At 38.3% G+C, this 26861-nt stretch overlaps 1 protein-coding gene across 4 annotated transcripts in view; it reads right to left on the bottom strand.

Annotated features, from left to right (window-relative positions):
- Positions 1 to 6750: 6750 nt before the first annotated feature.
- Positions 6751 to 26861, bottom strand: part of znf438 (zinc finger protein 438) — a 164824-nt gene continuing 144713 nt past the window's right edge. For 3 of the 4 annotated variants that reach the window (XM_028804324.2, XM_028804326.2, XM_051928969.1), the window contains 2 exons: positions 13510 to 15268; positions 6751 to 7625 (listed from right to left, as the gene is read on the bottom strand). In XM_028804324.2, coding sequence (XP_028660157.1) covers positions 7046 to 7625; positions 13510 to 15268 — 2339 coding nt within the window. In that variant the 3' untranslated portion in view covers positions 6751 to 7045. Of the gene's footprint in view, positions 7626 to 13509; positions 15269 to 17053; positions 17158 to 26861 lie in introns of those variants that run through there. The other variant, XM_051928970.1, reaches the window with a different exon arrangement.

The raw sequence follows: 26861 nt of genomic DNA, 5'->3' as shown, positions 1-26861 counted from the left end.
GGGAGATGTAAAACATTGAGATTCGTCAAAATCTCGACATCGAATCTATGGATGATTACAATACTTTCCCTATACTTCGTATACAAGAAAGTAATAATAAAAGATTTTAGTTCTGCATGGTGAATTCCAATGGGATCCTAAATAGGTCTAATCGCGTGTTGAGTTTTCTCAATTTTCTTGTCGGCCTCTTCTGACTGGGCTGCAGAAATAGGGAGTGACAGTCTCAACTAGGAATGGAGATGGCATGAACAGACGCACGTCACCTGTGACTTTGCACTTGAATAAACTGAATATTCTGTCATTATAAAATAAGGACTGCTATTAGTCTTCACCTGCCCAACCATTCATTGAATCATTTCCTGACCTTCTTAATTCAGCCTAACCTGGCAGCAATGGACATAAGGTACCATGATGCAATCATAAAACAATTTGTCTTTTTGTTCTTGTTTCCATCATATTATTGGCTATGTTATTACTTGCTGTTGCTTTTGAACACATTTCTACGATGGTGTGGGTGATGTCACGGGGGCACCGTTATTTGGTCCTTACTGCCATCTTTATAACAGCAAGTTATGTGCTCAGAAAGCATCTGCACTCTGCTGTTCTTTTTCAGTCTTGTTTGTTTATTCACTTTCTTTATTAGTCATTTGTTTGTGATTCTGCAAAGTTTGTGATTTTAAACGGGTTTCTATGATATGTGCGTGGTGTCAAGGTAGAGTTGTCATTTGGTCAGGGTAGCCATCTTTAAAAGAGTGAGCTGCGTGTTAAAAAAGCGTCTGCCCTTTGAGTTCAAATAAAGGAAAAAGACTCCTGTGCAATAAAGTTAGTTTTTTGAGCAATTTCTACAAACGTTTTTCCCTTTTGATTCTGAGTCTTCATTTTCCAACACTGGCCATTATCTAGCTGTTAAGGAATATGATTTTATAATGTAGTGGAAATTAGCAAAAATGTTAATTAAAGGATAAGTTTGGTATTATTCCATTGGTGCCCCATGTCCCCTTAGCTTCTACTGTAAAGCGCCAGTGCAGGTAAGATATTCTTTTAAATTTACAGAAAACACTTTAGAACACAATTTTATGTGGCACATACATATATACCATGTTTGTGAAGAAATAACATTGGGTTAAAAAAGTTAAGCTTTTAAAATGTGTTTTAGGTATCTCTTTTTTGTTTGTTAAAGGCATTTTCTCTAACAATAAGTGTAGCACAGAATTGACTATTTTCACTTTACAGTAATCCCTCCTCCATCGCGGGGGTTGCGTTCCAGAGCCACCCGCGAAATAAGAAAATCCGCGAAGTAGAAACCATATGTTTATATGGTTATTTTTATATTGTCATGCTTGGGTCACAGATTTGCGCAGAAACACAGGAGGTTGTAGAGAGACAGGAACGTTATTCAAACACTGCAAACAAACATTTGTCTCTTTTTCAAAAGTTTAAACTGTGCTCCATGACAAGACAGAGATGACAGTTCCGTCTCACAATTAAAAGAATGCAAACATATCTTCCTCTTCAAAGGAGTGCGCGTCAGGAGCAGAGTCTGTCAGAAAGACAGAGGAAAGCAAACAAATCAATAGGGCTGTTTGGCTTTTAAGTATGCGAAGCACCGCGGCACAAAGCTGTTGAAGGCGGCAGCTCATACCCCCTCCGTCAGGAGCAGAGAAAGGGAGAGAGAGAGAGAGCCAGAGAAAAACAAAACAAGCACAAATCAATACGTGCCCTTCGAGCTTTTAAGTATGCGAAGCACCGTGCAGCATGTCGTTTCAGGAAGCAGCTGCACAAAAGATAGCAACGTGAAGATAATCTTTCAGCATTTTTAGACGAGCGTCCATATCGTCTAGGTGTGCGTACAGCCCCCCTGCTCAATCCCCCTACGTCAGGATCAGAGAAAGTCAGCGCAAGACAGAGAGAAAAGTAAGCTGGGTAGCCTCTCAGCCATCTGCCAATAGCGTCCCTTGTATGAAATCAACTGGGCAAACCAACTGAGGAAGCATGTACCAGAAATTAAAAGACCATTGTCCGCAGAAATCCGCGAACCAGCAAAAAATCCGCGATATATATTTAAATATGCTTACATATAAAATCCGCGATGGAGTGAAGCCGCGAAAGGCGAAGCGCGATATAGCGAGGGATTACTGTATTTGAACTTCACATCTCTGTAAAAGTAACGTATCTAACCACAGAAAGAGGAAGTGTTAGTAGAGACAAGGCTAGACTAGCAAAAATGAAACTTACCACGGTAAAAAGAACTGCCTAGCAAGATAAACAGAACTGTAAATGGTAAAATGGTCATTTTCTGGACTGAACACCACACACACTGGGTGTATTGGCCAACATCGCCAATAACAGCAGCTGAAATATCCAGCTTGTATCACTGATTTTGCCACACCCATTTATTTTTATTTGCTTTCGCTTTTTGGCACATTGAAAACATTTAAGAATGTTAAAGACTATGATTACTAAAGAAAAGTTCATTGCCTGATCCCCTTGCTTGCCTTGTTGCTCTATCTTACCGTTTAGGGCACAGAGAAAAGTGGAGATGTCCACTAATAGCAGAGGTGAAGCACAGTGGCAGTCAGTCCTGGGTGAAGTCAGTACAGTAGTCTCCCGCTTAAGTACGCAACTTGAACCTGCAAAGTTTCTGCGTACTTAACCGGTAGGTGCGTACTTTAGGTTGGCCACTCCCAAACACAATTTGAACCTGCGAAGTTTGTGCGTACTTAGCCGCCACTCCCAAATAGCTTGCATGTCGCTATGATGTCAAAGAAACCAAACGGCAAGCGTCTCAATGAGTCTCAATGCTGCAAAATCATCTCGAAGCTAAGCAAAACGTCTAGTCCCAGTAAGAGGACCACAGCGCAGGAGTACAAGGTTAGTGAAGGTGCTATCCGAAAGATTTGGGACAATCGTGAAGCGATCCAAGAACGATCTGCCCTGTTGACTGAAGAGGCTAAGGAGAAGACTTTTCGAGCTTCAGTTGGACGATTTACGGAGCTTGAAGTCATGCTTTATGTCTGGATTGACAGCATGCGTCGTGCCAGCCTTCCTGTATCGCCATCCCTCACATTGCCAAAGCGAAAAGCATTGCTTCCAGCCTGTCAATTCCGGAATCAGATTTTAAGGCATCTTGGCAATGGGTAAGTCGATTCAGAGTTCGGCGTGGATTGCAGAAGATGCTCCTTCACGGAGAGGGAGTAGAAGTCAACAAGAACAATCCAGAATTGCTAGCTGCTTTAGAAAACCTTTACGCGATTATCGCACAATATGACCCTGAAAATGTCTACAACATGGACGAGACCGGCTTGTTTTTTCGATTGCTTCCGAGATATAGTCTTCTTATGCCAGACGAGGATATCTCAACCACCAGAGGCAAAAAGAAACCGAAAGATCGAGTTTCTCTGATCGTTTGCGCCAACGCAACCGGAACTCACAAAATTCCTTGCGCTTTGTTTGGAAAACCCAAAGAACCAGCCTGTATTAAGGATCGACATTGGCCAGTTCCTTATTTCAATCAAGCGAAAGCTTGGATGGATGTAGAAACCTGTTGGAAGTGGTTCAATGAGGTGTTTTTTCCAGAAGTGAAAAAGCGAACAGGACGTCGCGTTCTATTGCTGATGGACAACGCTCCGGGACATTTTGAAGCCTTTGAACGCGACAATATTCGGATAGTTTTCTTTCCCCCGAATTGTACAAGCTGGAAACAGCCTTGTGAAATGGGAATAATCGCAGCTCTGAAAAAGCGATACAAATATTTGTATCTCAAGGATGTTCTTGACTTTTACAAACTTGACGAGGAGGCGAAAAGTTGAAAGAAAGATCAGGGGTGAAGATTGCGACGAGGTGCTGCAGGGGTCTTTTACGGGAACCCAGCGCACCTTCTCGATGCTACAAGTTATGTGAAAGAAGCCTGGGATTCTGTTTTGCCAAGCTCGATCAAAAATGCTTTCGTCAAGGCCGAACTAATGACTTTAGAATCAGAACTGGAGGCTGATAGCAATGTTGAGGATGTGAGCACCGAAGTTGCGAAGGCTTTGGAAACATTGAATTTATCTATCGCTCCATCAGAACTGGTGGACTTCGTTCACGTTGATGACGAGAACAACGAAGAATATGCTTCTGCGGTATTGGAAGATGTTGAAGAGCTTTTGGAGTCGATGAAAATTGTTGAAACGGTGATGGATGATGATGATGACGATGTTGACCCTCAAGACCTGAATGCCGGTTTAGAAAGTGGAGTTGTATTTCAGGGGTTTGAATCCCTTTACAAGCAGGTTCTCGACATCAAGGATCAGCTGCTCTGCTCTGAAGTTCAAATTGAAGCTGATGATACATTCGATGATCTTAAGAATCATTTCAGAGCAAGATCCAGGCTGTCTCCCTCAAAGCCAAACGCAAGAAACTTCAAAACCTTTGCCAAATGACGATTCATGACATGTTTAACTAATAAATCTTGAACCCAGAATTTTAGGGAAAAATATGCGTACTTAACCGGGATGAGTACTTAAACGGGAGCGTACTTAAGCGGGAGGCTACTGTAGTCAGTCCTTAGTCCCAGTGGCAAGTGCATGGAGTTTGTAGGTCGTGTCTCCTTACTGGACAGGTGAGTACAAGGATAAGAGAACAAGAGGACATATGTGTGGATCTACTCTACGTAACAAAGAATCTGGGTGTGAGAATAAATGTATGTTTACTTTACGACAGGGTCACTCCAAAACCCTTCCATGATACAAAACACTAGCATACTTTGATTTGGTGGATTTTATACAGATGTTTAGGCAATGATTCACACATCTAACTATTCCCTGTCCTAGTGTTTTGTAAGAACACTCTGTAACTTTGCACCAGAAACTGGATCTGAGATGCTCCAGGTATGGCACTAGCTATGAATAATTTAACCGAGATGTAAAGGAAATATGAAAGATTTTGTTGTTGCATGAATAATTTAAAGTTCTGTTGTGAAAGTTTTGCTTTTCAGTCACTGATTCCTTTATTGACTATCAACCCCCACTTTCCTTTAATAATTCACATCAAATTAGTTGTCCATCCATTTTTGGATTTATCTTGATTCCAGTTATCACAAGGGACAAAATCTGTACTGGCAGCGTCGAGTGTAAGACAAGAACCATCCCTGGGCAAGAAGCCAGTCCAACCCAGGCCTCCATCCAATTAGGCATATAAAAATGTCAGCTAGAAAATTCCTGATTTGAAATTAGCAGGGAGTAAATCCCATTATGCCAGACATGTGTGCTACAGTGCCATGTGTACTGAATGCAACCTCCACAATACATTCTGACGATAAAGCAGGAAGCGTGGATCACAAAACTATTATTTTTTTCATAAAGTAAGTTGCAAGCCCACACATCTATCTGACATTTCTGACATCTAAGTACAGGGTGAGCCAAAATGAAGCACCACATTTCTCAAGGTCATTGCGCGAGGTACAGGCAGCTGAGTGGGTTGGGGGGTCCTTTGATAGGCGATTCCTTGCAGTTTTCAGTCAGCAACATGCCTTGGTCCGGTACGCACCGTGCTTTCGCTGTAGAAGTATTCTTGAAAAACAACAAATCCATCATCACTTACCAAAAGCGCCTTCCAAACGCACTTCAGCATTCCTCCTGATGGTGACATCCCAAATCGGAAAACAATTCTTCAGTGAGTGGCTAAATTTAGACAGACTGGAACAGTAAATCTCCAGGCCGTCCTTGGACTGTACGAACGCCTGAAAAATTTCCAGGCTGTAAGGGCATCGAATTTTGCAGTATCCTAGATTTTCAGCGTGCAAACCTGCTTCTGCCTTACGCATTTCCAACACGTCTTTGAGGAGGATTTTGCATGAGGACCTTAATTTCCATCCGTACAAAATGATGGTAGTGCGGGAACTCACTGAGACAGACTGGGAGAGCCTTAGAGAGCTGTGCTGAACATTCTCCAAACCGTTCATCCTGATGCCATCGTCATGTGCGGTGACAAGGCACATTTCCATTTGAATGGTTGAATAAATAAACAAAAATTTTGCTACTGGGCTGAAAGCAACCCTCGTGAACTTCATCAGAGACCCCTGCAGAGTGAGCCTGTTACAGTCTGGTGTGCAGTTGCAGAATTTGGCATTGTAGACCCTGTCTTTTTTGAGGAGGGAGGAGCAACCGTCACTGTCATTTCAGAACGTTACATTGAAATGCTAGAGAACTCTTTGAGGCCCCAACTGGAAGAAATGGATGTGGTGGATGCCTGGTTTCAAGAGGATGGAGCAACAGCTCATACAGAGCGGAGATCCACGCAAGTTTTGTGGAAGATGTTTGCGGGGAAGCTGAACTCCCTGCGCAGCAATGTTGGTTGGCCTTCATGTTCGCCTGATTTCATTCCATGTGATTTCTTCTTGTGGGGCTATCTCAGATCGAAGGTATACACACACACACACGCACGCGCCTCAAAACCTTGAAGCCCTCAAGGATGCTATTTGCCTCAAAATCATCGCTATTCCCCTTGAAATGTCTGAACGAGTCATGCAAGCGTTCAGAAATCATCTTGAAGAATTTATCACTAATGATGGCCACCACCCTGAAGACATCATTTTTAAAACACAGTGAAAAAAATCTATTTTTTATTCCCTTTCTTGTGTCATAATGAAATTTATTTTATCTTGTAGTTTTTTTGTAGAATAAACATTTTAAATGTAGTACTTCTCTTTGGCTCACCCTGTACAAAACAATAAATATTAAGTAAAAAAAAAGTCAATTGAAAGGGTGATTTAAAGACAATAATTTGTATTCTTATAAGTAAATATACTTTAAAATATTATCAATAGACTTTATCCAATAATTTTCAGTTATCATAAAATGACATTGTATCAAATATACATTTACCATAATCTGTATCCTGATTTACATTTTCAATATTGCTTCTGCAGTCTTTGAACAAGGATTAAAAATGACACTTACAGTTTTGAATGATTTTGCTGCCATCAAAGGCACAGTCTCCCGAAATGTTTTACTTTATTTTATAGCATCTTTTTTCATAATATAATGTCAATTTTAACATAATTCAATCATAACAACTCCCATTTTCCACCATTTTCACGTTGTATATACGAGCTAATGATTGTCCACAACAGCTCTGGATTCTCACACTTGTGATAGCTTTGCCAGTGAACAAAGAGTTCATCACTGCTGTCCGCCACTTCCTTGCACAAGATACAGTGGAAACCTAATTCACTCCCAAGATCAGAGTTGCTGTCTAATATTCTGGATGTACTCTCCTTTACTGTGGGTTCAGACTCTGTTTCGTGACTTGCACATTCTATGATTATTTCTGACTCGTCATGGTGGTGGCAGTAGATGTGTCTCTTAAGCTTTGAGAAGGAATAAAATTCTTCTTTGCAACTCCCACACTTTACGAGGTTCCTTTTCTCATTCAGCTGTTTCCAGTAGCGGGCAGCATGCTTTACCAGCTCATCTTCAGCATCCCTACCACCTTGCATGACTCCTTCCTTCAGACGAACTTGGATCTCCTCTCCATGAACGTACAGCAAGTGCAGCTTCATATCAGCAAAGGTGGGGGTAATGGCCAGACAGCGGCCACACTTAATCTGCAGCTCCACAGTCTCTTTTGGACTCGGCATTGGTTGTCTGTTAAGAGTGACAAAAAAGAAAATTAATTATCAGATTGTATTTTGCACACTGGGGGGTAAATGGCAGAGTTGAGTATAGCAATTCATTCATAATTGTACTAGCATTGGGCATATATGGTAACAGAATACTTCTTAGGCCCTGCAGCCTTCACAAGCCTTTTCTTTCTAGTATAAAAAGAAAGAGAAATCTTTCATTTATGTAAGTATTCAGATGTTTGCTGTGGCACTGCAGATTACGGTCAGGTGCATCCTGGTTCCTTTAACTATCCTTGAGATGTGTCAAGAAGTTTAACAGAGTCCACCTGTGACAAGCTGAATTGTTTGGACATCACTTAAAAAGGCACACATATGAGATTTCAGTTTCAGATTTTTAATAAATTTGGAAACCATTCTGAAAACATGTTTTCATTCTGTCATTAAGGGTTATTGAATATAGTTTGACAGGCGAAAATGGCAAATATATCCATTAAAATTAAATCTACAATACAATAAAGGTGATGGGGTCTGAATATTTTCTGAGCAGACCCTTATTTACCTAGGAACACTGAATTTCTTTAATGTGGGCAGTAATGTTCTTTACATGTTTTGCAACTCTGTGATGGCCAGTGTGATTTTCTACACCAGGGGTGTCCAACTCCAGTCCTGGTGGGCCGCATTGGCTACAGGTTTTCATTCTAACCATCTTCTTAATTGGTGAGCCATTTTTGCTGCTGATTAACTTGTTTTGCCTTGGTTTTAATTGACGTGACTCAGACCCCTTAGTTGTTTCTTTTATTTTAATGAGCAGCCAAAAAATAATGAGACACAAAACAAGCCGCCACATGACCAGCTCACGTGAAAATAAAGAAAGGTGAAGTTCTCGGTCATGTTGGTCTGCTCAGGTCACCAAAACATCTTGATAGTGGTCTTAGTTAAAACAGAAAATCAACACCCTGCTGTAGCAGAATGAGAGCAGCAACAAGTCATAATATTCAATAATGACTTTAATTAACAGCACGGATCGGCTTCTCATTAAGAAACTGGCTCGTTTCACATCTCATTTCTGTTTGGCTGTCATTTAAAGAAGAAACAAATCAATTCAGATGGCTGAACCCTTCAAAACTGGGCAATTAAACTGAAGGGAAAAGGAGTTAATTAGCAGTGAAAACTACTCACTGATTAGGAAAAACCTGCAGCCATTGCGGCCCACCAGGACCGGAGTTGGACACCCTTGTTCTACGCCGTACTCTGCTGGGCCAGTAACATCACTTGAAGAGGGACCCCCTGAATCAACAAACTAATTAAGAAGGCAGGTTCAATTATGGGGTGCCTTTTGGATGTTCTGAAAGTAATAGTGAAGGAGAGAATGAAGGCAAAACTGACCGTCATTATAAACAATTCCACACAACCCTACTCTGACACACCAGCACAGAGGACTATCAGCCAACAAGTTATTTAGCAGAAGCATGTCAAGAAAGGCTACTGGAGCTCCTTCATACCTACAATGAATTAGCATTTTCTTTATTTTTTTGTGCAATTTTTTATCGTTCTTCTTCAAACTATGCATTTGTCTGGGGTGTGTTCTACCAAATGAATTCATATTTTAAATAGTTTTTCCTAGAAGATATAGCTAGAAGTTACAATTTTTTTATCATTATTATGTGACACCATTTTGATTTATCACTGGCACCGCCATTTTCTGCAAGGCATGTAATATCATCAGAACAACCATATAAAGGTTACCGGGCATGCATCCTTTAGGTATCTGAGAAAGGATAAACATAGTGTGAGTTAGCAAATCTATAGTGTTACATTTCTTTGGTTTCAGGAATTATTTTTTTCTGGCTTATGATTCTGATACTTCATTAAAGATTTGACTTAGATGAAAGATAGTATTGATTACTGATTACCGAAACTCCATTTTTCTCACTATGTCCATCTCTCGGTCCCCTCTCATAAAATATTTTCTATCTCCTTGTAAGATTAGAATAATAGTTGCCGCAATGCCTCACTATGACTGCTCTCTTATCATTAGCAAAATCAGCAGTTTTCTTTTCATTTTGTAATTCGTTTAAGTGTTTGGGAGGAGTTGTTGTTATTATTATATTTCTTGCGCTTATTTTTCTGCATATCTATCCCTGTCTACTGCTGCCTCATGTGCATTTTCTGCCCTTTCTTTTAATTCTCTAACGCTCTAATTGACCTTAGTTCTCTAAAACTCTAATTGATTGTCAACCTGTTTGTAGAGAGTGTGTTTGGTCAAAAAGTCACATATCTAATTCAATACATATGTTCATCTAACTAGAAAATCTGGAAAACACATTTGAATGATTTTATTCTCTGTAAGTATGATGGATAGCATTTTACATGCTGATGGATATTTTTAATAGTTATCATGCTAATATTGAAATTTCAACTAGAAAATGTTTGGTCCAGTCTGTTTTCTATACCTCAGAAAAGCATTAACTAACTAGATATTAATTTATTTGTTTACAGGAAAATTATTAAAATTTACATTTAAACACATTTGGCCAAAATAATGACATTCCAGGTGGGGCATGACAAGTGCTCATTGCAGTCATGGTTTCATTTTCACTCTAAACAGCCAACTAACAGATTGACACATGTGGTTTACAACATTTTGAGCTTGTATAATAATCTTTTTGCAGTGCACTAGATTATCGGTCTATCTATTTTCAGAGACTGTGTCTCTCTGTTTCATTTTCTCACTCTTTGTCTCTGAGATATCACCCAAAACAAGGATAATGACTGTCAAGGTTAAATCTGTGACTTTAAATGGCTAAGGAGGCCAATCCTTGAGCCTCTGAGTGTGGGACAATAGAGGCAGGTTTCCATCTGGGAGTGAGCTCCACAAATCTGGTTTCTCGTCCTGCTCAATCTATCACTGTCTTTTAGTCAGCCTCATCAGACAAAAAGTACTAATTGATGAATCATGTAGAACCATGTACCACGATAGAGTGGCTAGGAAGGCCATAATACAGTGAATTCAGAAAGTATTCAGACCCCATTCACTTTTTGCACACTTTATTGAGTTGTAGATTTCATTTTAAATTGATAAAGTTGCCATTTTTGCCCACTAATCTACATTCAATAACCCATATTGACAAAGTGAAAACAAATTTTTAGTAAATTTATGAAAAAAAAATCAAAAACAAAAATCTCTCATTCATAGAAGTATTTAGATCTTTAATTCAGTATTATGTACAAGCCCTTTGGCAGCAATTACAGCTTTGTATTTTCTAGGGAAAATCTCTACAAGTATTGCACACTTGAATGTTGTCAGTTTCTCCCATTCTCCCTGGCAGATCATTTCAAGCTCTAGTTACATTGGATGAGAATCGTCTGTAAACTGCCATCTTCAGATCTCTACATACATGTTCGATGGAGTTTAAGTCTGGGCTTTGGCTGGGCTACTCAAGAAAAGTCAGAGACTTGTCCCAAAGCCACTCCAGCATTGTATGGGACTGTATGCTTCTGAACATTGTCATGCTGAAAAGTAAACCATCACCTTTGTGCACTTTGGAGCAAGTTTTCTACAAGGACCTCTATGTAATTGGCTGCATTTATTCTCCCCTCAATTCTGACACTGCCACTGAGGAGCACTCTATAGCATTATGCTGCCACCTCCACACTTCACCACAGGAATGGCATCAGGCAAATGATGAGCAATGCCTGGTCTTGATCAGACATAGTGTTTGGTGTTCTGCCCAAAGAGTTCCATGTTTTCTTTCATCACATAAAAGTCCTTTAAATGCCATTTGGCAAACTCCCAGTGAACTGTCATGTCTTTTATTTAAAAGAGGTTTCATCTAGCCACTCTACCATTGGTCATGGCCCTTCCTGCACAGTTACTTAGCTTGGCCAAATGACCCAACCTGGAGTGCCAGAGCCAAGGGTCTGAATACTTACATGAATGACAGATTTCAGTTTTTGATTTTTTTAAATAAAATTTCAAAACTTTCTGAAAACATGTTTCAACTACATCACTATGGGTTACTGCATGTGAATGCAAAAATAGCAAATCTATCCATTGAAAATGAAGTCTACAACACAATCAAGTGTGCAGAAAGTGAAAGGATCTGAATACTTTCTGAATTCACTGCACCATCTGTGAATGAAAGCCAGACCATAGCAGTGTACACTTAAGCACACACCTATATCAACTGATACATGGCAAACTTAAAAGTAAGCTAGACACTCTAGCTCTTGGGATGTGGGTGAAAACTGTAAAAAACAGACACAAAAACAGAAATTGGCAGACATATTGCCAAGCAAAGGATCCTGGAACTGTGAGACAGCAATGCCAGCCTCTGCACAAATATATTCCTCTGCACTGCAACCACCAAATTATAAGTTAATAATATAATATAACGACACATCTATTTTAATAATATGACTGCATCAGAGCTCGAGATTACTAGGCTCGAATCCCAGCCTGGTCACTGTGTTTATGGCTATTGCACTTCTACTCATTTTGTCCATAGGAACAGGTCTTGCTAATAATGGGATTGGCTCAACTTCTATTACCCTCAACTATATGAATGTATTTAAAAATTGATATTGTGTTTAAAAATATATATCTACTGGATGGATTTGAAAAAAATTAAAGGATAATATAGCGGTGTGACAATCACCTTATATAACTAATTAGAACAATATACTTCCATCTTGTAAAGCCCACTGTTTGTCATCCATCCATCCATCCATTATCCAACCCGCTATAACCTAACTACAGGGTCACGGGGGTCTGCTGGAGCCAATCCCAGCCAACACAGGGCTCAAGGCAGGAAACAAACCCCAGGCAGGGCGCCAGCCCACCGCAGGGCACACACACACACACGCCAAGCACACACTAGGGACAATTTAGGATCGCCAATGCACTTAACCTGCATGTCTTTGAACTGTGGGAGAAAACCAGAGCACCCAGAGGAAACCCACTCAGACACGGAGAGAACATGCAAACTCCACGCAACGAGGACCCGGGAGTGAACCCTGGTCTTCTAACTGCGAGGCAGCAGCGCTCTCACAGGAAAACTGCTGATTCTTTTTCTTTTTCTGTCTGGAAGTCTTCCTTTCTTAACATGATAGTTTTGGAGTTGCTATCATTGAGAATGAATGGGACATCTGGCTCTTATATTGATAAATAAAGGGATATGGTACAGGTGGTCCAGTCACGGATGCACCAAGGTCCTCAACAGCAACACTAATCTTTAGCTCTTCTTCTCTTTAATGGAATCAATACTAAGCTGATTCCTCATGGGCTCCTTTACTCTTTTGTTGCCACTACTACTATGTATTGAGTACGGTTGGGATGGTATAGGCTGCGTTGTGTTAGGGGATAGGCACCAAGCATGGAGTTTTATTTTACTGTAAAGGCCTATGTTCCCCTTCAAAGTATTTGTTTTCTATTTATGTCTCCTCATGGGCACCTTTACACTTTTGTTGCCACTACTACTATGTAAAGGGTACGGTTGGGATGGTATAGGCTGTGTTGTGTTAGGGGGTAGGCACCAAGCATGGAGTTTTATTTTACTGTAAAGGCCTATGTTCCCCTTCAAAGTATTTGTTTTCTATTTCTGTCTCCTCATGGGCACCTTTACACTTTTGTTGCCACTACTACTATGTACTGGGTACGGTTGGGATGGTATAGGCTTTGTTGTGCTAGGGGGTAGGCACCAAGCATGGAGTTTTATTTTACTGTAATGGCCTATGTTTCCCTTTAAAGTATTTGTTTTGTATTTCAATAAAAATTTGATCAGAAAAAAACAAAATCTTTAAAAAAAAGAAACAAGTGACCCTAGAGAAAGAAAAAAAAATCCTAAAAAGTAGTGTAACTCTTCATCATTGCATTTTAAATTAACTGGAATCAATCAGGCACCTACCTTTCCTTTGTTTTTCCACTCTGCACTTGATGATGCTGTTTTACTGAAGGCTCTGCACTGAGGATTACCTTATGAACTTCCTTCAGATGGCTAAAATAGACTCCAACATATCCAAAGACCTTATCACAGAATTCACAGGGCATACTTTTTTTGTGCCTTCCTTCACTGTGATGAAGCTTCATGTGGGTGCTGAGGCTGCCGGAATGAGCATAGGTTTTCCGACAGAGCGGGCACATGTATGGCCTGCTGTTGGTATGGCTGTTCATGTGGCTTTGAAGGTGGTGCTTAAACTGAAAGCAGCGGTCACACGTAGGACACTTATAAAACTGTTTGCTCCCTAGTAGCACATAGGCATTGCCAAGGGTTTGAATGGCATCAGGATGATTAGCATCATCACTATCAGCTTTATGAGACATAAAAAGTTTGCGGTCCAAACATTCATTTGAAGAGAGAGGATTAACGCTTTTCGCTTGAGGGACAGGTTCCACAACCACAACTGGCTTAGGCATTATGTTGCGATACTTTTTTGAAATGTCAATAATTTTCTCTTGAGATTTAAAACTGTCAGCAACTGGACTGTCAGTGCCACTTTTCTTAATAAAAGAAAATGATCTCTTTCTTTTAGCTTCAAGAGCTAGCACATCTTCAATGGTCCTTCTTTTTCTACCTCGTTTTTTCCCAGGACCAATGATCATTTTCTGAGGTTTTTCTTTAACTTCTTTTTCCAGATCACTTGTTGAATGCTTTGTGGCTGTTTGATGCAAAGATGATTGAGAATCTGAACGTTCCCTCTGGCACATTTGGCTTGGGACTGGCAAGTGCCTTAAATTGATCCTTTTTTGTTTGCCTACAATAGGCTGTGTGTTGATGGAAGATATTTCAGGTAACTCAGCATTGGATTTAGCCATTGAGTAGATTGTGTCTTTAACTTTGGAATAAGGTAAAATTGGTAGCTTTTCAGGGATAATTTGTATAGTGTTGCTCAATATCGCTGGTGACAAGACAGTAATGTTACTGGAAGGGTCCATTGACTTTGACAATGATTCTTCTTTTTTGGGACTCTTTATTGTTTTATCTTGTTTTGTTAATAATGTGGAATATCCAGAAGTGTTTGCTATGACCTGGACATGCTGAAGCACTGATGCATTGGAGGGATCTTGAAAGGACTGATCTGTTTCAGAGGGCTTCTCAATAGGTTTGTTGTCTAGTGTAGCGTCCTCAGGAAGCAAAGTGGTAACAGTGATTTCAGAGGATCTTGGGTCAATAAGTATGACTTGCTCAGACCCATCTGATGTTGATGGAGCTACAGAGTGCATAGTGGCAGATGAAGATGGCTTTACCTGAACCTTTATTTTATTTTGATCTTTAGATTCATTTGATGCAAACTTCAGTGATTTTTGGGATCTACGTTTCTTTTCAGGAGTCTGCTTACTTCTCAAAGGCTGACACCTTGGGATTGGCAATTTAATATTTTTGGAAAAAGCTGTATCTTTCTGGATTTGCTGAGGAGACTGAGACGATAAAGATGGAGATAATGCTACAAGGGAAAAAGTCCCTTCATGTCCAGCAACCTGCATTAACGCATAGTTCTGAGTTGGTACAATGATGGATTTTGAGTTGGTCACAGGTGCATCAGGCATACAGGATGACTGACAGGACAAAATGGCTGGGGAAACAAGAGTTGGAGAAACCTTTGGTGCAATTGTCCTAAACTGGGAACATTTTGGCTGATTTGTGCTTGATATTGTTTTCAGCTCACCTGTGGAAATAAAAGTGGAAAAGTTACATGATACAGAATCACACATCAATGGATGCATTCTCTTTGTCCCAGTGCTGCTTTTATTAAACTCTGGCCCCTACAACTCTGAACTAGAGTGAGAAGAGTTGAAAATGGATGATTTGAAAGATAACTTGCTAGACTGCATGTACTCCATCCATCCATCTTCTCTAACTGCTCATTTTCTTCCCTATGCTAGAAGCATTTGTAACAAGTCAGAATCTATCCATGTAATGGACATCAGTTCAGCTCAGAGAAATAGCAGGAACTACAGTGAGGGATCAAAAGAAGCATTCAAAAAGTTAAAAGAAAAAATTAATAAAAATCCTGCTGCTGCCAAAACAAAAATATACATTTTTTCCAGTACTACTCCAGTAAATAATAATAAAAAAACAAGCAAATATTAAAGAAGAATATAGTAAGTATTATGAACGGGAAGATCTGTTTTAGTTCATTACAAATTGTTTTTTACTTTACAGGTAATTATTTTCCTTCAGTTAAAAGAATTGAATATTTTGAAACCTGAATTTTTCAACATTTATCTTCATGTGTATCTTTTAATTTAAATTTCCTTGACTGATAAATATTTACATTTTTTCCATTTAATTCTTAAGTGTGTCAAACTGCCATTTTAGAATCTGTGCAGGCAGATAAGGAGTTGCTATGAGATCTTGCCTGGTTGCTGAAGACCTCCTCCCATGAGGCACAACGATTCACATCATGAAGACTCGTTTATAAATTTCAGTGGAGCACCAGTAGCCCTTTTTCCCAGATTATAGATTTGGTCTGTGAACAAGTGCAATTAAATGATTTAGGTTCTGGCATACAGATTGATGATTCATAGTTTTCTCATCTCGACTTGATTCTTTATCTTAGCATTTTGGCTTCGACTGAATAATAGTACACTAGTAAGTGAATGGCTCCTGCAATTTATGTCCAACTACGATAATGGTTTGACCTTCTAATTTTCAGAGTAAATCACAGCCCCTTGAGAAACTTTTTTTTAGTTTCTTTATTAAACGACAAACAAATGAAGAAAATAAATATTTATCCAAGTATTTGTAAAAGAAAAAATAAACACAATGCCACAGGCAAAAGAAATTTAAGAGTGTACAAGTTCTAAAATAGACGATTCTGATGTGCTTCAGGTGTTCCCGATGGGATAAAATACTGCGTTTTTAAACCTTTATTAAGTATACTCTTGCAGTCACTTTAGATGACTGGAAAGCTACAAATCCACAAGTACTGAGAAAATAGATCCCAGTAAGTATAGACCAATAAGCTTTACTTCTATCCCAAAAAGTATTTTAAACTACGAGTAAAATCCATCCATCCATCCATTTTCTAACCCGCTGAATCCGAACACAGGGTTACGGGGGTCTGCTGGAGCCAATCCCAGCCAACACAGGGCACAAGGCAGGAAACAATCCTGGGCAGGGTGCCAACCCACCGCAGTACGAGTAAAATACTTCTATGAAAAAGTATAGTAAATAACAACCAGTATGGGTTTATGAGAAAAAGATGCTGCCAAACAAATCTGCTACAGTTTTTTGAACAGTTAACTGGAGCAGTAGACAAAAGAATAACACACAACATAATTTGAGTAAACTTTCAAAGCCCTTTCTTTAACGCATTTCTGCACTGAAGGTCACTTTTAAAACTAGGTTCCACTTTTGGCATTATAGTCTTTTCAGACTTCCCATCCATCCTTGGCCTCTTTTTATTCTGATAGCCACCAAACTTTAATTCCTAGAACAACCTAATGACCCCTACTTTCCAACATTGATGTACAGAGTTGTCCTATCATTGCAAGCAATGGTCTCTCTCTTCAGATGGTTTTCTGAGGGACCACCCTCTTCTTTGCATCCCATGACAACAGATATATACAGTAAATATCAAGGTAGACTGCAGTGATAGATAGATAGATAGATAGATAGATAGATAGATAGATAGATAGATAGATAGATAGATAGATAGATAGATAGATAGATAGATAGATAGATAGATAGATAGATAGATAGATAGATAGATAGATAGATAGATAAAAAATACCTTTCTTTGAGACTCTGACAATTCGCACAAAAATGTATTTATTAATTTATCTACCAAAATCACCACCATCTTTGTGAATAACCTATACTTAATTAAATATTTAAATTGTCTGTGTACAGACCAGAAATTTAAAAAGAATGAACATAAGGCCATGATTCAGGGAATGTTTAGCTTAACTTAATTAAAAATAATGATGTTAGTGAATACAAAACATTCCAAAATGTTGAGATCTGAATGTCAAATAATTTATTGTATACATTGAAATTATAGTAAACATCTAATAACTAATTTCCCTTAAGTTGAACCCTTTCTCTGACTTCTCTGTACTTGTTAAATCTGACTTCACTGTTTTAGATCAGTGTGGCAAAATCTAACAAATATCTACAAATCTTACTATTTCTATTTTACAAGTTACAAGTCATCTACCAATCACAGAAACAACATTTCACTAATGAAGAGAGAAGGTCCATACAAAAGAATATATGAAATTAAAGTGTACATTTTTCTATGCCTTTCTGCTAAATTATGATAACAGCCTCCCACAGGTATTAAGCCTGCACATGGTGTTTCATGTGATTTTTCATCTCGATGTGTTGTGTAACTCATGCTGTTTTCTCACCAGGATTTCTCCATACAAAACTGAATTCCTGCATGTCTGGCTCAGTGAAGCATAAAATTGTTTTGGAGCAGGAAGTTTACTATAAAAAGCGTTATCTTTAATGCATACTTATTTTGTTGACATTAAATAAAGTCCCTAAGAAGGTTACTACTGTAGCATTATGTACTGTAGCTGCTACACTGTAAGTCCTGTCTTGCTTGGAATAACTGCATTATGAAAGAAGTCTAATCATTGGCTAAAATGCATTGCTCTTTTACAAAGAGGAATAAATCAGCCCAGACTCCATGAAACTTTGAATTTTAATAAGGAGGTTCAAAAAATGAATGAATGAATGAGATCAAGCTCTCTGAAACCCAGAACTGGTGTAAACTGGTTTAGAAAATTAATAAGAAAAGTATAGACTCTAAGTCCCTATGACCATGAACTGGAATAAGTAGTTTAAGAAAATGAATGAATGAATAACCTTGGCTTGCCAATGATACTAAAATAGAATAAGAGGGTTCAGAAAATGAATGAATGAATCTCTTCTGGTTCCCAATGACCCTGAAGTGGATTAAGAAAATTGATTAGATGAATAACTTAATATGCACTAGCTTCATGTGATGTTGAGCTAGAACAAGAAGAAAGAATGAATAGATGGATGAACAAATTATGTGACACTCAGTATACAAAGTGGATTGCACTTTAAGATTGCAGTCAGATTCAGTTTATATAAAAAATTTATTCTACTGCTTTCTGAAATAGTGTATAAACTCATCATATATGTAGGTTTAGAGCATCTTCAGTACTAAATATATTAAAATTGTTACTTGTATGTATTAATCATCTAGTAGCAGTAGTAGGTACAGTGAACTGCTCAGAAAATATGCAATTGTAACATACATTACAACAGACACTCCGAAATAAGATGACATTAGAGGGGAAATAAGAATCTGAAGAGATACACCAATACTGTAAAATGAAATAACACCCAAGATAGTGGAAAATAATGGATATGAATAATATTGAAGGCAAGGGCTTGGAATGGCCAAGAAAGTGTGTTAAAATATATAACAGATATCTTATGCAGAACTATATTGTCTTATAATTCTGGACAACACAGCTGGGAGACAAGATCTTGCTGTCTTTTATTGTTGGAGCAGCTATGCAGTCAACACAAAGACTGTGTCTAAAGAGATTTTAATAAGGAACCTTAAAGAAGGACAATCAACAAAAAGAAGATGTGATCAGACGAGCATAAAATGACAAGATAAAGTATGTGGGGTCTTTGGAATTAACTGCATTATGTATACATTTGTCCAGTTACAATAATGAACAAACACAACCTATTCAAATTAATAATACATAAATTATCGCATTGTTCTTGTAAAAACTGAATACATCATTCAACAATTCACAGGTGTAGGTTGGAAAAAGTATCTGAACCCATTAGGCTAATGTCTTCAACAGTAGCTAATTGGAGTCAGAAGCTGGAAAACCTGGAGTCAATAAAATGAGATTGGAAATATTTTGATATACTGTACAGATATTTTGACAAATTAGACCCAAATATTTTGAATTTGCTATTCTGAAGAATCTACTAGTGTAAACTATGTCCTGCTAAAAAGAGATCTCAGAAGATCTACAATGAAGAACTGTTGATTTGTATCACTGGAAAGGGTTACAAGTAATTTAAAAGAATTTAGATATTTATCAGTCCACAGTTAGACAAAATTGTACATAAATGGAGATGACTTAAGTCAGTGGCTACTCTCCCTAGAAGCAGATGTCTAGCCAAAATAACTTGGTATGCACATTGCAGAATGCTGAGTCAGATGAGAAGAACACCAGAATAACAGCTAAAGGTTTAAAGCAGCGTTTCTCAACCTTTAAGTATTTGCGACCCGAGTTTTCATAACATTTTTAATCGTACCCCTCTAATGTTTTTTTTGAAATCCTAATAAAACTTATTCTTATATTTTTTGCTGCTGATACACCGCTACAAGTTTAAAATTTCCCTACGAATAGCGAAATTACGCCACATATGGCAACATTCGCTCCCCCTTTTTTGTTACTTCGCGCCCCACAGGTTGAGAACCGTTGCCTTAAAGGAACCACTGGAACAGGTTAACAATTCTGTTCACAAGTCTACCATATGCAAAACAATGGACAGACTTGGAGTCTAAGGAGGAAGCTGCCGCCCTCCAGAATAAACATTGAGGTATGCATGAAGTTTTTCAAACTAAACCTTGACACTGCAAAGCTGTTTTGTAGAATGATGAAACTAAGGTTGAAAATGCAACAGTACAGGCAGTTTGGTGTAAACAGGGATCTGCACAACAACATGAAAACATCAACCTAAAGGTAAATTATGCCGAAAGGAGCATCATGATTTAAGGGTGCTTTGCTGAATTGGGGGCCAGGACAGCTTGCCATCATTGAGACAAACAAGAATTCCCAAGTTTATCAAGGTATCCAAGAGGATTATGTCAAAGTGTCTGTCCCATCATCAGAAGCTCAGCAGAAGTTGTAGAATAATGATGCCAAACATCGAGTAAATCTACTACAGAATGGCTTCAAAAACTGAAAATCTGACATTTGGTGTAACTCAATCAGAGCCCATATCTTAAACTCAATAGGGACATCCTAAGAATATGGCTGAGCTGAAGCAACTCTGTAAGGAACAACTACTACCTCCCCAGTCTGGCTCGCAGTCCTTTCAATAGTCCTTGACCTGGAAGTGCTTCTGTCCTTCCGCCCATGTGACTTGCTAGCACTTCTGGGTCTGACGGAGAACTGTTTTTTTCTTCAGCCTGGAAGCACTTCAGAGCTTCCATCCTTGTGACTTGTGAGTACTTCTGGGCTATGGATGAGGAATGGCTCCTCCGGTCCTTTTACAGCTCCTCCTGGCGGCACCCACGGTACCAAACAGGGCTGAGAAACCAAACTCCAAGTCCCAGGATGCTCTGCGGGAATCCAGGGCACCGCTACACTCCAGGGGAGCAATGGGGGGAGGCAGTGTCCAAAATGATCTGCCTTCTCCCATCCTTCCATCCTTTGGGCATCCTGGCTGGGTTCAGCTGCAGGCTGTCCGTAACAAGGGATGTCAGGCTCATCATGTTGCTGTGTCTGTCTGTGTCCTACTCCCTTCTACTAGACTGCCAAAATTCAAAACTGACAATGGCTCGATAAACATAATGTTCAAATTATATATTTCTCAGGGCCAACACAGCCAGCTGAGTGTTTGTGGGTGATCCATAAATCAAGTCTGAGACTACATTTTTAACTTTTCATCAAGAATAAAAAAATGTAATGACTTTCTCATGGAAGAATGGTATCCCATTCCTTCTAAAACTACAGACAATGATCTATCTATATTGTTCTGCATAGTTGCATAGATACATAGATACTTTATTAATCCCAAGGGAAAATTCACATACACACTGTATTATTGATATGTGGTGGTCCACCCACTAATATGTGATTTTATTACAGTAGTTTCAACTTTGTGCCAACCTCTGTATATGTACTAGTGACTTTTACATATGGCAAAAACTAATGTAAAAAAGACAGTGGTTCCTGGGCCTGAACTATATTCTTGAAATAAAGGAAGATGTTTAATTATCGCAAGTTTTCATTCATTCATTCATTCTTTTGCTTGCATCTTGATATACTGTTCTTATGCTTTACTCTAGTCCCAATTATGTGAAATTAAAAGTTCAGTCTGATGTCCATTGTAATTTTAATTATTGGCATTGATAGACTGATAACATAGAGACTTCCTAATTTATAAACAAATGAGAAAAGTGATGACATAAATGTAAATCACACATTTGCCAGTTCAGTCTCCTTCAGTGTTTAACAGAAAACGAGTTACTTAAGTGTCAAGTGCTAAGCTATGTGATTTGTAATGCTCTTTGTATAAAAGCATCAGATGAATAAATGTAAGAAAATATGTTGGCCAAAGCCCAATGGGATAAAAGCATCAGTAATTTAATTGTAAATATGGCTACATGCATTTAGCTCAAATGCAAGCACTCAAGGGCCACACAGACAGATACAGTATACAGCACAACTAAACAATGCAAGTTATCTATTTCCAAATGTGTTTTATGACACTGGAAGAAATACTGAAAGTGATGGAATGTGAAAAAAAATCATCACTATCCAAAGGTGAGCAGTAAATGTACATTTAGAGGCCCCCTTCGTAGGTCTAACTGCCATCCCTGTACGATTAACTGCTCAGCGTCAGTGTCATTTCTGCTGGCTGTGCTATTTAAAACAGGGAAGCAGGTTCCAACATATTGTGTGCGAACAATTTAAAATGAGAAAGGCCTAGACTAAAGATTTAAATTACAATATTTCTGAGTCCAAGAGGAGGCATTTCTGAGTCAAGTGGCACATGCATCAGAGCAGGCGCCTGCTTTGCAGTCTGCAGGTGGTCCCATTTCTGTATCTTATCTCTTAGAGGAAGTACTGCCTTTTTGGACTTCTTTTTGAACTTTTCTGGTTACTAAGTGTGTCTGGAATCCATTGCTTAAAAGGGAGAAGGAGTTATAAGCGTCTTAGCTTTTTAGTGTTTTTCATTTTCTATAAAGAACTTAACCTTTTCTGGTCTTTACTTACATTTAATGTATGGTTGATAATTTTGCCCTGGTTCCATTCCTCATTTATTTGCAATTAAGGCCTTCAGGTGTGGCCTGAATATCCCATAATATGCCATTTGACTGCCTCAACTGTTTTTTTTTTTTTGGTCTTTTGACCAGTTTTGTTCAGTCTGATATAAACTTTTGTGTAGTTATAAGTCTTGCAAAATGTTGTAATTCTGGCAGTTCATTGTATGTAATAAAATATTGGCATGGAATACTTTACTGCTAAAATAACAGCTTCTGTGGGGGAAAAGTCATGTGCTGGACACATCAAATTTACATTCCATGGAGAGCAGCAGTAACCAAAATCATCTTGTCCAAAAGTTATTTTTTGAGCTACCCTCAAAACTCTTTGCCTGCTTCCACTCACTATCATTTAAAAATATTTCTATAAACAGGGCAAAATGTTACATTTTACATCCTATATTCTAAAATATGAATGAGGCTGACTTTTGTCATTCAGATAAGATCGAGTGCATATCTATGAATCTATGAGTAATACTGCATGTTTGGAATTATTAGCATTCTGGTATATTGTCACAGTCTTTTGGGGTTTCTTCTGCTTAAGAGATCATCTGCATAAATAAAGATGTTAAAGATGTTAACATCTGCTATGGAGTGACTGGTCTCAGGAGCAATTACAGTATCTCTGTCCTACTGCCAGCTTGTTTTGATACAATATTGTAACAGATGTAAACAATCAGAAATGCATGGCTTCCCATAATGATGCACTGTGACTGGTTTCAGTTTTTATTTTGCTCTCACACCATGCAAATTTGGACTTTCCAGCTAACCTAAAATATATCTTTGGTACAAGAAAGAAATTTTGTGCACATTAGTATAGACTGATAATTGAATGTAAACAAGCACTATGCACAACTGAAAAAACATTTCCCGAGACCTGCAGTGTGCTCCAATATGTCTATCCAAACATGAGGTCCCAAACATTATGGAGGGCACTGTATAAACTACTTTGAGTGTTTTAGGTAGTCGGATATATTGAAACTGCATGTTACATGCAAACATTTCCTATAACAACTGTTAAGAAGACATAAGAAATCAGAGTTGTGCCTTTTAAAATCTACTCTCTCTCTCTCTTATATTATATATATATATATATATATATATATATATATATATATATATATATATATATATATATATAATCCTAAGCCTAAAAGTGCAATGGTGATGTTTTTAATGTCAAGTTTTTTGTCACGCTTTACATCGGGCTTATTTTAAAACCTACATATACTGTATATGTTTGGTATCATTCTTTTCAGAATTTATCAAACTTTAATGTGATGTTGTTAAATTTTCAGATTCTTATTCAGTTTTTAAATTATAAACTAAAAAATATCAAGAACTCACGTCTCACAAGACGGGACTTTGTGCCAAAAGATTTAACCATGCCTGGGGCTGGGAAATAAAACACAAGCAGTAGGACAGCTGCTGTACAGGCTTTTAAATGCTCGAAGTGCTGCATGAGATGCAGATCATGCAGCACTGCAGCAGCAGCAAGCCAGCAGCTGATCGAGCAAAGAGGAGGTAAAAAAAAAACTATTTGTTTCCCATTGTATCACCATTTAAGAGGGGGTTTCGGAGGAGTGCCCGCATCTCCTTGGGGTGCGTTCAGCCCCCCTCTTCTCAACACGAGCGGCAGAGACACGAAGTGGCTGGTGAGCAAAGCAAGCAGGGGGGGAACCCTCTAGATGTATATAATTTTCTTCACTGACACCTACAAGTTTTATGTCTGTCTTCTCTCTTCCTTAAAGTTAATAAATATTGATGAATTTTACCCCAACAACTCAAAAACCTGTCCATCCACTTCTGGAATTCTAACCCTGATGTGGCATTTAGCATCAATACATCTTATGAAGGTCTGTTTCAGTATGAAAGCAAACATTTGTTAATCCTCATCTATACTCCCATAAATTTAAAAAAAAGAATACAATGACTTTTGCAGTGAACAAGAAATATATAAAACATATTTTGTTAGTAAATAGCTCAAAAAATTAAATATAGCAACACATATTTAACAGGCAATAACTTCATTTAGCGGGAAGTAGTAATTGTAAATGTCTCCAGATAACTGAAAAAGCAACATGGAGAAGTCCATCAACAACAAGAAGGCATCTCCAGGAGTGTTCTGGCTTGACTCAAGCAGGAAGCAATCCCAGATTACCAGTCATTCACAGTATACATTTACAGTGGTATAAATGTGAAACAAACATGGCGAAAGGGTGTGAGACCTCTTAACAGTTCTACAAAAGGAGGCTAGGACCTTCATCGACCTGCCCAGATGTAGTCTCACTCCTAGACAGCCGGCATCCAAACTCCACAGGCAGGCTGCACCCTGCACGGGTCCAAAGCTGGAGAGCTGGAATTAAAAGTTCAAAATATCTAAAATTTTCAAGATGTATACACAAATACCTTTTAAGAGAAAGGAATCATCGGACCTCTGGCTTGAATAGACAATTCCAAACAAGTATCTTTTTACATCAAGAATATAATTAGAAAAAAAAAACAAAACAATGCATATGATTAGAACAATGCAAAAATAATCTAAAGCAGGGGTGGGCAAAGTCATTCCTGGAGAGCCGCAGTGGCTGCAGGTTTTTGTTCCAACCCAATTGCTTAATAAGAAGCACTTATTGCTCTAGAAACACGTCTGCTTCATTTTAGTTATCTCCCTCATTAAGATTTTGAACCCTTATTGCTTATTTAAGTGTTAAACAGCTGCATTCTTGGTTTTTAATTGCTCCTCATTAGCAATAAGATGCAAATGACAAAAGAAAGCAGCAGTCATCCATTTTGCTTGTTACCCTTTACACCTGTGTGTATTTATCGTGTAGTATTTGGTTTAATTAAATACTTGGAAGGACAGAGAAGAGAAAAAAGTGAAGGATTGAGAATTACCCATCCGTTTTACACTTCAAAGTATTTGGATGATATCCTTAGAATGGAAAAAAAATCTAGGATATGAGAATGACTTGACATAGCAGAGTTAAAGCACTAACAAGCCATGAAATGTAATTATTGGCAAGGATTGTTTTCTAATTAAGCAACTGGGTTGGAACAAAAACCCGCGGACAGTGCGGCCCTCCAGGAATGACTTTGCCCACCCCTGATCTAAAGCAATACAAGTTGAACTAGTCCCAGTACAAAATGCAGAAGCAGTAATCCAAGAACAGAAGCAAAAACCATAAAATTCAAAGGGAAACAATACTCACAAAAATTCTGATGACGCTTAATGGACCACTGCTGGGAACTTTTCCTTTACCTCAATATAAAGGCTGAGGGAGGTCCCAGAAGCTGTGACATCAGTGTTATCTCATCGATTGGTGGTTCCACCAATTGAAAATACAAATTTTGTCATACACCACAAATATCAAGCAATAAACAAACATAACAGAAATGACACAAACCATGAAAAATAGCAATTCAAAAATAACACAAACAATAAACAGGAAAATACATATAAGCCTTAGCCATAAAATAATTCAAGCACGTCTAAACGTCTTTGCACAAAGCCAATTTAATGATACCAATTAAATGAACTGTAACAGACCAGAATCTTGAAGAACCCCCATCCCATCCCATGAACTCTTGGAGAGTATTCAAACGTACTAGCTCTCTGGTTCTCTCAGTGTTAGCTATTCAGAACTGTACAGATTATTCAAAATTCGATGTCTGGAGGAAGTAGCAGGAATAGGAGATTCAATGCAGTTTCTGCTCAGTTGAAGTTACTCATTTTTTTTGCACAGTAAGTATATGCATAAATGATTTTTACACAGCACATACCCTTGATGAAAAGCATAAAGAAGAATAGCTTATATACTAAGAAAAAAAAATTGAAACTAATGGTGCTCTGGTGTCCCTTTATATTTGCAATTGTAATACTTTACCAGCCTCATTCAAATGCAAATACCATTTTGGAGTTACGATTCTGTAAAATCGAAATTGCAAAACTGATCAGGCATCTACAGCTTAAAAGGCTCTCTTACTGCAAGAACTAAAACGAAACTTAAAGAAGCTAAAAGTGCAATCTACTCAGTTTTAGGAAGAGCAGACATCTGTAACAAATGCACAGACAGGCTGAAAAAGAATAATCTAAAATAATGTTTGCTCAGTTTACAACAAGACAAATAATGAGAAAGTGCTCCATCTTAAATCAAATAAAATTACACATTTTCTTATCACAGATTCAAATATTCAAATGAAGAGTGCTAAATGTAATATTATTTAAATATTTACACATTTTTAATATTTATAC

This window comes from Erpetoichthys calabaricus, chromosome 6 (genome assembly GCF_900747795.2).
Source record: "Erpetoichthys calabaricus chromosome 6, fErpCal1.3, whole genome shotgun sequence".
Classification (NCBI taxonomy): domain Eukaryota; kingdom Metazoa; phylum Chordata; class Cladistia; order Polypteriformes; family Polypteridae; genus Erpetoichthys; species Erpetoichthys calabaricus.
Note: the sequence above shows the minus strand (reverse complement) of the source record. Positions and strands in the feature narration are given on the sequence as shown.